Source organism: Schistocerca cancellata, chromosome 6, assembly GCF_023864275.1.
Source record: "Schistocerca cancellata isolate TAMUIC-IGC-003103 chromosome 6, iqSchCanc2.1, whole genome shotgun sequence".
Classification (NCBI taxonomy): domain Eukaryota; kingdom Metazoa; phylum Arthropoda; class Insecta; order Orthoptera; family Acrididae; genus Schistocerca; species Schistocerca cancellata.
Window position 1 is genome coordinate 221102108 of NC_064631.1, and position 12735 is coordinate 221114842.

At 46.9% G+C, this 12735-nt stretch overlaps 1 protein-coding gene across 7 annotated transcripts in view; it reads right to left on the bottom strand.

Annotated features, from left to right (window-relative positions):
* LOC126190748 (homeotic protein spalt-major-like) overlaps positions 1-12735 on the bottom strand; it is a 544861-nt gene that overhangs the window by 25282 nt on the left and 506844 nt on the right. For 5 of the 7 annotated variants that reach the window (XM_049931250.1, XM_049931249.1, XM_049931251.1 and 2 more), the window contains 2 exons: positions 9434-9712; positions 1947-4476 (listed from right to left, as the gene is read on the bottom strand). In XM_049931250.1, coding sequence (XP_049787207.1) covers positions 1947-4476; positions 9434-9712 — 2809 coding nt within the window. The remainder of the gene's footprint in view (positions 1-1946; positions 4477-9433; positions 9713-12735) is intronic. The other 2 variants (XM_049931248.1, XM_049931253.1) reach the window with 2 other exon arrangements.

Below are 12735 nucleotides of genomic sequence, written 5' to 3' on the forward strand. Positions count from 1 at the left end.
TTCTCAAGTTCATAACACATTATCAATATTTATAGTTTTTTAAGATGCTAGAGATGAAAAATTTATTCACTTGTAGCTTATAGCTGTGATCTATCTTTATATACACTGCCTGAAATGGGAAGTGTTATATCTTGACTAAATGCCATTGAAATGATACTCCAGTATTTCCTCCGTGATATGTTGGTTAAAACTTTGTCCTTATGCAATTCTGTTTTAAGCACAGAAAAAAAGGCATTCCTACAAATAAACGATGATGTGAGTACACAACAGCTATTGGGCATGTCTAACACAACTGAACTTTTTAGGTGGAGATCACAATAGAGATTCCTAGAGGGCATTCACAAGCAGTGTATTGCCATCTTTTGGTCTTTTGAGAATAGCTAAATCATTGGCAGGAGGGAGCATCACACCAAAAGATCGCACAGACAGTTGGTTGCAGTACAATGATTGCAGGATGAAAGATGATGAGAAGGACTCAGGCCAATGGTGTGGCAAGAAGGGTAGGTACAGGTCCTTCTAGAAGGACTATGCTTCACATGGATCATAGGATTGTTCAGCTGACTCTGACTGACAGACAGACAGATTATAACAGCTGAAAACTGGACATAGGTTACAGGCAGAGTGCCACCACAAACTGTTAGGAGAGACCACAAACCATTAGGAGCCTATTGCTGAGTGCTGGATTGAGATCTCATGTTGCCCAGATCATTTACTGCTGGAACCGTACCAAAGGCAACAGAGACTTGCATGGCATAGAGTCAGAGTAAAGAGGAACATTGAGTGGATTTTCATGATACTCAGTGAAGAGTGTGGCCTTTGTTAGTGGCAGATGGACTTTCAGCCAGTGAAAAGGTCACTAAAAGCAGTGATTCTTGAGACCCACACCCCTGTAACTCTCGGAATCATAGTGTGCAGAGCTGTTGGGTGTAACACTAGTACAGATTTGATAATTTTCAAAGAGAGGCTAGGTACTTGCCAGTGTGTGGCAGGAATAGTAAACCTTGTCATTCCCCTCATGATCAAATTTTATATTCCAGTAGGATAATACAAGAACCCATAATGCAGTTCATACCACAAACACCTTGAGGAACGAGTGGGTCATTAACTAACATGCCTGGTACCCTCGATTTTTACCAATATGGCACGTGTGGGATGCAATGAACAGTAATATACTACCATAGCAACCTCCAGTCAATATTTTTGATGAACTGACATAGCATATGTTTCTGGCATGTTAAGAAATTCCCCCTGATGATATTTGGAGGCTGTCTACTCCAATGCTACAATGAATACAACATTGGTTCATGCACATAGCTGTCACACATCACACTGATGTTGGTGATGGACATCGGTTACAAATGGAATGAATGTTTCATCATTTTGTACCTGTTATGTTTGGACAAGAAGAGAATAGAAGCTTTCGAAATGTGGTGCTACAGAAGAATGCTGAAGATTAGATGGGTATATCACATAACTAATGATGAAGTATTGAATAGAATTGGGGAGAAGAGGAGTATGTGGCACAACTTGACAAAAAGAAGGGACCGGTTAGTAGGACATGTTCTGAGGCATCAAGGGATCACAAATTTAGCATTGGAGGGCAGCGTGGAGGGTAAAAATTGTAGAGGGAGACCAAGAGATGAATACACTAAGCAGATTCAGAAGGATGTGGGTTGCAGTAAGTACTGGGAGATGAAGAAGCTTGCACAGGATAGGGTAGCATGGAGAGCTGCATCAAACCAGTCTCAGGACTGAAGACCCCCAACAACAACAACAACAACAACATATGTGATTAACATTTCCACCAGTTTGACATGTACCAGACTAGTGTTCCATGAAGTAACAATTTCCATTTCCTAATGCGTAAATCCACAACCAGTCATGTATTTAAGTGCAAATATGACTCTTAGAGAGCAGTAGCACTGCATCTGAAATTCTTTGCTTACCTGCCCCAAGGCCAATGGGACTGAATGCAGTCGATGTGAGGACAGAGGACGTCAAGGCACTGCCAATGGGTCCAGGTGGTAGTAAGCCGAAGCCCGAGAAAGCTCCAGGTGGTGGTGGGGGTAGTGGCGCTGCAGTTGGCCCCGAGGCTGATGTCGGCGGGCCGGGAGAGGGTGTCGGAGCGCCCACAGACGAAGAGCGTGGCGTTAGGTCGAGGGCGCCACTCAGTGAGCCACCAGACTCTGATGCCGAGGGGCTGGCTGCGGCGCTGGGGCCGGCAGGGGCACCAGCACTGGGAGACGGTGAGCGGTCACCGTTTAGGGGTGGCGCCGAGCCCGGTGTGGCCGCCGGTGGCGAGCACTTGGCCGCCGAAAGCTGTGACGCCATTGTCGTGATGGTGCGCACCTGGTTCTCGAGTGCCGCCAGGGATGTGCAGAAGATTTGTGGTGACGGTTGCTGCTGCAAGGCAGACGTGCAAGCCTGTGGTTGCTGCTGATGTTGTTGCTGCTGCTGCTGCTGCTGTTGCTGTTGTTGTTGATGTTGATGTTGCTGTTGCCCTCCACCACCGCTGCTACTCGAGTTGTCGTCATCGGGATAGTCAGGCTTTTCCTCTTTGAGCTCCCCATGTGCAGACCCTGCCGGGAGCTTGGTGTGGTGCTGCGCGGGTGGTAGGTGAATGCCCGGCGGCGGCAGCGGTGGGAAGGCCTGCAGAAAGGAGACGGGACCGGGAAAGGGAGGCCCAGGGGTCGACGCCGCTGCAGGGAAGTCTTTCACTTCTGCAGCTTGTATCTGTTCCGGGGTCAGATCTGTGGGTTCTCCCGTATGTAGCCTGATGTGCTGCTGTAGTACCAGCGCATTAGTGAACTTCTTGTGGCAGACGGGGCACTGGTGCAGCACTCTCGCCGGTGGCTTGGCACGGTGCACGCCCATGTGCGTCTTGAGGTTGCCCTTGGTGGTGAACGCGCGGCCACATATCTTGCACTTGAACGGCCTTTCACCGGTATGTGTGCGGTAGTGCATCTGCAGTGCACTCTTGCACGAGAGGACGCGGTGGCAGATGACACACTGGTTGGGGTCCGTCAGTTTGTGCTCGATGTTGTCGACTAGTTGCTGCAGCTTGGAGGTCTCCGACGTTTTGGTGATCTCGATGAGAGACTCCCACGAGTTGTCGTTGCTACCCGGCCGCGGGAGGAGACTGGTATAGATGGCCGGGTCCTTGGCAGGGTCGATGGCAACTGCACTACCGGAAGACGTCGAGCTCGGCGGTGAGAGCCTGCTGGAGGTGCCGGCGCCCTTGCTCGACAGGTTTTCTGGCTGGTCCTGCAGGCTGTTCTCCTCGTCCTGGCTGTTGTATTTACTGTCCAGACTGTCGTCGTACGGCGAAGACGACGGGAACCTGGCGGACATATCGACATCTTCAGGTTCCTCGGGAGGTTCCCGTTTCGGGCTGAGGCGACCTTCGCAGTCGTCTTCCTCTTGCCGCCGCTGCGTCGACGCGGCATCGTCCATCTCTTCCTGTTTGACGAATGGCGGCTCCTCGTTGCCGTCGTGTTGTTGCTGCTGTTGTTGCTGCTGCTGTTCTTGCGGTCGCGGTTGTTGCTGCTGCTGTTGCATCGGGGGAGGGGGAGACTGCCTGGGTGGCTGAGGTTTCGACAAGTTCTCGGGCGCATCCTGCTCCGCTGGCGCGATGCGGGGTAGCGGTCCGGGCGCGAAAAGGGCGTGCGGCGGCAGTAGGGGAGGTGGGGGCAACGGCAGCAGGTCGTGCGGCGGCACGGCGTGCGGCGGCGGCGCCGGCTGCTGCGGCGGCGGCGGCTGTGGAGGTCTGTACAGCGGGAAGCTGAACGGACTCTGCGGGGGCGGAACTGGCGGCACGGGCGGCGGCGGCTGCTGTCCGTGCGGCGACAGGCTCTGCCCCAGTTGCGCCAGCAGTGGCGGATGGTACTTGTCCAGGTGCTCTGGCACCGGGTTCGGATTCATTTTTATGTGTGGGAACTTGGCCGAGTGCCTCTGGAAGTGCACCTTGAGGTTCCCCTTGGTGGTGAAGCGGCTGCCGCACACGTTGCACTTGAACGGCCGCTCTCCCGTGTGCGACCTGATGTGTATCTGCAGCGCCGAATCGCTGCCGAAGACCTTGCCGCAGTAGCGGCAGCGGTGCTTGAAGAATGGCTCGTTGCGGCCCGACTTGGAGTCGTACGGCGAGAGCGAGCTAGACTTGCCGCCGGCGCCGCCCTTGCGGAAGGCCAGCTCGTCTGCCAGGTTGTTGGCCAGCAGTCCCTGGCTTGCGTTCTCCAGCACCTCTTGCGCTCGTCGCTGTAGCATCTCCAGAGTGTTGGGTTCGTTGAGCGGCGGCGGCTCCGGGTTGGTGATGATAGACGCTGCCAGCGATGACGAGATGGAGCACGGCAGCAGTTGCTGGGGGACCTGCGCCGGCGGCTGCCCCTGCTGTGGCTGCAGCTGCGAGTGGAGCTGCTGCTGCTGCTGGGGAACCGCTTGTGGAGGCGGGGGCGGCGGTGGAGGAGACGGACCCGCCACCTGCGTTTTATATTTATTACTTTATTATATGTAGTACACAAATTACTGGAAAATATTATTTTGAGAGCAATTGAACATTTACGGTTGTGAAATAAAACTTGTTTCGTTCATACAAGACATCTCCTAAACAACAGATTCGGGGTGAGTAAAATATCCCGTCTTCCTAGATTTGCGAAAGGCGTTGGACACCACCACATCGTCGCCTAGTAACAAAATGGAGCTTCTTCGCAGATATGTGGTTGGCTCGATGAACGTTTGACAATTAGAACTCAGTACGGTATAATAAACGGCGAATGTTCCGTAGAAACGTAACTGACATCAGCTGTGCTCCAAATAAAAGTAATAGGACCTCTAATGTCCTCAGTATACGTGCGCGATTAATCAGACAGGATCTGCAGAATTGTTGAAATGTGTGTGAAAACTTATGGGACTTAACTGCTAAGGTCATCAGTCCCTAAGCTTACACACTAGTTAATCTAAATTATCCTAAGGACAAACACTCACACCCATGCCCTTAGGGAGGACTCGAACCTCCGGCGGGACCAGCCGCACAGCCCATGACTGCAGCGCCTTAGACTCAGCAGAATTGTAAGATTGTTTACTAACGATGCTGTTATGTACAGGAAAGTAACGTCGTCGGAGAATTGCGAAAAGAATAATATTTTCATTTGGTTTATTGAATGGCAGCTCACCTTAAATGTGGTTAAATGTAAGATAATGTCAATAACAAAGGCGGGGGGGGGGGGGGGGGGGGGGAGGAAGCCCATAGTAAGTGAAGAATAGTGGTGAATACCTTGACCTCGCCAGGTCGTTCAAATATTTAGGGGTAGTACTAAGAAGCAATATGAACACGTGAATTCAAAATCAGCGATGCGAATGGATGACTTAGATTTGTTGTAAGGGTTCTGAGAATAAGCACTGCATCGAGATAGGAAATAGCGTACAAACTAGTGCGACAGTTCCAGCGTATTGTTCTATTATTTGGAGTCATTACCAAGTTGCGTGACAACATACATCGAGCGAATCAGCGAATTCTGAAACGCGCTGCTGGGATCATAACATGTGTCAGTATAGCCCGTACGAAAGTGTACCAGAGATGCTCGGGGAATTTAAATGAGAATTCTTGGAATAAAAATGATGGAATTATGGAGAAACTGTTGGGTAAATTTAGACAACCTTAATTCGAAGGAGATTGTGCCACCATTATTCTCTTACTGTTGTACTTCACTTGTATGTATCATAATAAGATACATATTAGGACACGTAAAGAGGTACAAACAAAGCTTTTCCTTGTCAATAAGCAAATGGAATACAAAAGAAAATTGGTAATATTGGCATGTAATGCCCTCTCGCCGTGCACTGCACAGTGGCTTACTGAGCGTACTGTAATTGATTTACTGCGTGGAACACATTCCCGAGTCATGCTGAAGAATTCAAGACTTGAGCAGTAAACAATGATAAACGACAAGTTGGTTGTTTTGGGAAATTGCTTGGGAAAAGTTTGGATAAAGTCGCATAAATAAGATTTTCAATTATATACAACGTGAATATTTTGTTAAGGTAAGTCACTGTTTTCAAATATATCTACAGTAACCACATATTTTTAAAATGGAACGTTCTACACAAAATTTTATTTCTAAAAACTCATCAACGGTTACTTAAAAATGTTTACTTGCAGACTAAGTGCTCTTAACATGGGTTAGCATTAACTTACCACTTTTTTGCTTTCTGGGCGAATTGACGAAGCTGTATTGTGAAACCTCTCACAAATACAAATTTAAAAGGTCCGAATTGTTTCTGTGTTTGGTACCAAGATCTGCGTTAACAGTTGCTGCAGTAATAAAGTATAACAACCTCTTAAGATTAATCTATGGTTCGCATGATAAAAAAATAATTATAGCAAGAACCTTATTACAGCACGTAAGGATGGACCTTAACATTTCTACTATCATTTACATAAACTGTGTGAAGGAACACAATGAAACATCGTTTACTTGCTTAAATAAGTACTACCATTTGCCTTATTAGCAAAAACTTTTGAAGTGCGTTGGTGTTCACAGATTTACTGTGATTTTTATCTGAGTTTCAGTTATCCACAGCATCATCATATTTTTACAAATCGCTCCTGAAAAACATTTTCCTGGAACGAACGCCATATTCGTTACTGCTACTGCATCCATCTTTTTGTCACTTGCACCCATCCTGACAAAGTTGCCGTTAGCAAGAATCGGAAATTTGAGCTAGAGTTATCACATCACTGTTTATTGCGGAACTATCAACTGCATGTTTTACCTGCAAGAACTTTGTTTCTCGTCGACTGCCCTTTACCATTGTTTACAGCCGAGGTCATCAGTTCACTCCGGATGTAGAGGCTTTGGTCTCACTGTTATTTTCCAATTTCGTTCATTTTCGTTATTTCACTAATGAATTACGTTCTGTCCTTGCGAGTACTTACTGAGTGTAATTTAGCAGTATCTTATCACATGCTGGGATGAATCAGCACCAAGGGACCAGGAGAGGACTTTCTTTCAACATATGCTGTTCACGGCCCCCAGAACGAGCTATTGTTACCAAAATTCGCACGACTTGTCCTTCAGTCCACACACAGCAGCAAGGACTAAAAACGAACGTCTGTAACAGGTAATATTATTTTGGTGCTTCAGAAGTTACCTTTTTTAACTTCCTTATAATGACCGATTTTCAGCCCGGTTTGTTCTGTTAAGTTCATCTTCAGTTGCCGAAGCTTATTTGCACTAGGAGCAAACAATAGCTACAATGTCGTCAGTGAACTGGAGATGGTTCAAGTAAGATCCATTAACACGAAATCCTTCTCGTTTTCCCCACCCGAAGTGCTTCAGAGGGACAGAAATCGGAATCCCTCACCTCCAGCCTCCTGAATGCGAATTCAATCTGTCGTTCTGTTACCATACTTGCAGTTCTCTGCAGTGTAGAAAAGACGCAGTCTGACCTTAGACTGCTGTTGTGCATGTGACAGTTCTATCAGCATAGTTAATGTTGAAGACTGTCGTTTGATGTTTTCTAGCGTTATAGCTGTTTCAACGATCTTTCTCTTTTTCTATCGGGCAATCGACCTTAAAGGGCAATTGCACCTTCAAGTCTGGATCTGTTTTATCCGTTTTCTCCTTCATTTGCCAACATGTTTTCTTCAATCTGAGTGTGAAGGAGCATTTGTTTATATAAGCTGCGAGCTAGATTTTCTGCTACCGCTGTATGTCTTTTCTTGTGGAATATTGAGCTATTTATTATTAAATGTTTCCCAGATGTTCTCCTCGGTGATCTACGATTTCCGCAAATATACAGTTGAATTTTCCAATATAATACGAAGGCATGCTGAAAAGTATTGCCTCAAAATTTTTTTTCTGTTCTCAATATTGGTTGAGTTATGTACATATTACCCCGTCAACGTTCCGCTTCACTGACGCAAGTTGCAACCATCTGCTACTAGAGAGCTCCGAATTGTATCGCGTAACATGGCTATGTGTAACGTACTACGTCGGTGCTTGAGAAACAACTTTCTGTAAACGAGTTTTTAACCGCAAAAACGTACCTCCAACTGAAATTCGTAGAAGAATGAAAGCTATGTATGGTGATGAGTGTATCGACATCAGTAATGTGCGACGTTGGGTTATAAGTGCTCATAATGGAGGAAACGGTGGTGCTAACTTCAGCGTATGTGATTGAGCTCGGAGTGGACGACCATGTACGACAACCGAGGAATCTCACTGAAACCGGGTTGAAAAACTCTGAGAAAACAGAGGCACTCACCGTGCACACAGTTTTCTGTGCCGTAGATCTGCAATGATGGCTTGCGCATGCTCTCGTGAGCTGTGTCTGCGTTATCCGACAATTTTCTCTGGTGAAATCATCAACCCGATTCCGACGAGTTTGATCGGTTGCCGCATCGGTCGTCCACCCCGAGCTCTGTCACACATGTTGAGGTTCCACCGTTTCCTTCATTACGAGCACGAACAACCCAACATCGCACGCTATGAAGTAGATACAGTGATCACAGTACGCAGCTTTCATTCTTCTATGGATTTCAATTGGAGGCACGTTTTCTGCGGTTGGAAACTAGATTATAGCATGCTGTTTCGCACGCACCGACAGATACGTTACACACCGCCATGTTACAACCTACAGCTCGGAGACATCTAGCGGCAGAGGATTGAAACTTGCGGCAGCCAAGCTGGAAAATCGACCTATATTGAAAACAGAATAAAAAATTCAGAGGCCTTACTTTGCAGCACGCCTTCACATCTACTCTTTGAAGAGTGATACACAGGAGCCCAGGAACTTGTATCGGTGTTTTGAAAGGAAACTGGGCAGGTTCAGATCTTCGGAGACAGCAGTGCGGGGATCTCTCATGAGAAAGAACCGCTGACAGATTTCGCTGAGGAAACTAAGATATGTGATCTGAAAATTTCCCGGCGTATTTCTAACTTATAAAATTCTCTAGCGCCCATCTGGGTCACACAAGCTTAGCATCAGTTGACGGAACCGAGCGAGATGGCGCAGTGGTTAGACACTGGGCTCGCATTCGGAAGGACGACGGTTCAATCCCGCGTCCGGCCATCCTGATTTAGGTTTTCCGTGATTTCCCTAAATCACTCCAGGCAAATGCCGGGATGGTTCCTCTGAAAGGGCACGGCTGACTTCCTTCCCCATCCTTCCCTAATCCGATGAGACCGATGACCACGCTGTCTGGTCTCCTTCCCCAAACAACCAACCAACCATCAGTTGACGGAAACCACCTGAAGATGGGAAGAAGTCAGTTGCCGAAATATCGTGGAGAACTTATGACGTCACGCGATCGGACCTCCGAGAATTCTACAACTAGAAAGGATAACAGCCCGTTGAATAAACAAATAACGAAGAATTTTTTTGTGGTTATAATTTATTTATGGAAACCATTGTGGAAATGTAGACAGAAGCTGACCTTGAGCTGCTGCTTGGCGGCTGGCGGAGAGGCGGGCAGTGACTGCGTGCTGGGGGGCGTCGATTGCTGCGTCTGTGCTAGCGGGGGGTGCTGCTGCTGGGCCGGTAGAGGCAGCGCCAGCGGGGGCGGAGGGCTGACGCCGGGGGCGGAGGAGGGCCCCGGGGGCGGCGCGGGCTGCGCGGACACCGGAGGTGGGCTCGCTAGCGCCACCGCCTCCTTGGGGCAGCGCGTGATCTGCAGTTGCTGCTGCAGCTGCTGGATCAACGATAGTTGCATCACCTGCGGTGCGAATAACGGCTTTTGTCAGATGCTGTGCCACTTTGCTGTCTCGACATATTGCTTGTGCTACAGATGAACCGCTGGGGCTGCGAAACTTTTGGTGAGCGAGAAGCTTGTATTTCATGGCGCGATCGATACATAGAAAAAGGTTAGATTAGCTAATCAACAAGCGATTCTGACTGTACTAAAGTATATTTTGCATCAACTGTTCATCTGTGCACAAAATTAGTGGTAGTTGCAAGTAAACAAACAAGAAACACATTCAGTATCATAGTATATGTGAAACTACACATAGCTATCGCAGTGCATGTTCTGCAGTCCTGACAGGTTATATATGTCTGCCGGATCCATGGTCGCACCTGAGCCTATATCTTTTATGGGTGACGTTCTGCCAGAAATTGAAGGAATGAATGAATGAAAGAAAGAAAATTAGAACATAACGGGCCGCCGGCGGCGAGGTCAGCAGAGAAAGAGCAAAAGCTCGGCGTCTGAATTGATTGACCACGCCGCACAGCTCGTCTAAAAACTTATAACAGTTTTTGGGAAAAAAATATCTTCTGCACGGTTTGGAAACGTAGCAAATAAATAATGACAGGATGGAACGCGCCTGGAGGGCGCCGTTTGCAGTGTGCTGGTCGTAAAAGACAGTTATGTGTTCGAGTTTCGTTCTGAAAGCCTCTTTACTGGACAGAAATTTATCCCTGTATCGAACAAGCTGTACCTGAACCATTCACCGGACAGCTTTTCGCTCAGAGATATGCTGGTTCAGCATGGAGTTTTTTGAATTCTGAAAAATATGTTTTGGAAAGTATTTATTTGTCCTTTAGTCTGACAAAACAGTGCGTTACACGAAAGTAACACAAGTTACTAACAGATAATTCGATTTAGGGGCAAAAGCCTGTGGTGGACAATAAAATGATAAACTCAGGGCAATTATTTCAGCGCGGTAGGGGAGAGAGTAGAGTCAGACTCCTACACTTCACTGCTACCGCTGCTGCGAGATATCTCAAGTTCTGGTGGTAGATAGCTGAAGACTTTGCTTCTGAGACAGAGCGATGACGATCAGTCATTACTGTGTAACGCCTGGAGCAGTCATACCTTGCCACAGCCACACACAAGGCACACCTATTGCTAGATCTGCTGCCATGTTACACACTGCGTGAAAAGCACATGCCGTCCAATACTAACAAACTGGTCATCCACTACCTTTTAATGATACGCAGTAAAGTACTCCACTAAAAGTCCATCTGCTAGTTTTCTGTTTGTCGCAAATTATTTAGTACCCAAGAATGTGATCACAAGATTATCGTTAAAAGAATGGGCGTATTATTTTAAATCTTAGTGTGTGATGAGATGTTAGTTGTGTCTATTTAAAAATTTTACAAAAATTATTAACTAATTTTGTGAGGGCAGTTTCTATGAATTTAGCCGTCGTCCAAATTAGATATATTTATGAAAATAAAAAGAATTATGATGTATTTACATTATGTTCTTGTATCTTGCACACCTAAAACATTTATTTTATTGGTTGGTGCTTGCCAGACTTATAAAGGGCAGTCAAATGAAAACCGAACATCCTCCCCCCCCCCCCCCCCCACACACACACACAACAGGACCATGGAATGGTTCCATTCAGAAGTAATTCGTCTTCTAGTGGGGTAAATGTCTTAATGTGTGTGGTGATTAAGACATTTACCCCACTAGAAGACGAGACGATCAATTCCTGTCTCCTATTACACGGATGGCCGCTGACGGACCCACAACTGCTCCCACTCTTTCACTTACTCATCCGACTGAAACCGACGTCCACGTCTTTCTTCAGGTTGTCAAAGAAGTGAAAATCACATGGTGAAAGATCCTGGCTGTACGGAGGATGTTGTAGTGTTCCCCAACCAGATCGCTGCAGCGTAGCTTTCACTCCGATTGTCAGTGTGAAGGTGGGCGTTATCGGAGGTTGTGTGAACAGCTTTGCATTTCTTTGGCGGGTGAGATGTGGGATGTTTTCACTGTTAGCTTTGCCGTTTGCCTTCGAGCTCGAAATGGCTCTGAGCACTATGGGACTTAACTGCTGAGGTCATCAGTCCCCTAGAACTTAGAACTGCTTAAACCTAACTAACCTAAGGACATCACACACATCCATGCCTGACGCAGGATTCGAACCCCCCCCCCCCCCCGAGTAAAACTGAAGTAATATCAGGTGTTCCCCAGGGAAGCGTCCTGGGACCTCTGCTGTTCCTGATCTATATAAATGACCTGGGTGACAATCTGAGCAGTTCTCTTAGGTTGTTCGCAGATGATGCTGTAATTTACCGTCTAGTAAGGTCATCTGAAGACCAGTATCAGTTGCAAAGCTATTTAGAAAAGATTGCTGTATGGTGTGGCAGGTGGCAGTTGACGCTAAATAACGAAAAGTGTGAGGTGATCCACATGAGTTCCAAAAGAAATCCGTTGGAATTCGATTACTCGATAAATAGTACAATTATCAAGGCTGTCAATTCAACTAAGTACCTGGGTGTAAAAATTACGAACAACTTCAGTTGGAAAGACCACATAGATAATACCGTGGGGAAGGCGAGCCAAAGGTTGCGTTTCATTGGCAGGACACTTAGAAGATGCAAGTCCACTAAAGAGACAGCTTACACTACACTCGTTCGTCCTCTGCTAGAATATTGCTGCGCGGTGTGGGATCCTTACCAGGTGGGGTTGACGGAGGACATCGAAAGGGTGCAAAAAAAGGGCAGCTCGTTTTGTATTATCACGTAATAGGGGAGAGAGTGTGGCAAATATGATACGCGAGTTGGGCTGGAAGTCATTAAAGCAAAGACGTTTTTCGTCGCGGCGAGATCTATTTACGAAATTTAAGTCACCAACTTTCTCCTCCGAATGTGAAAATATTTTGTTGAGCCCAACCTACATAGGTAGGAATGATCATCAAAATAAAATAAGAGAACAGAAAGGTTTAGGTGTTCGTTTTTCCCGCGCGCTGTTCGGGAGTGGAATGGTAGCGAGATAGTATGATTGTG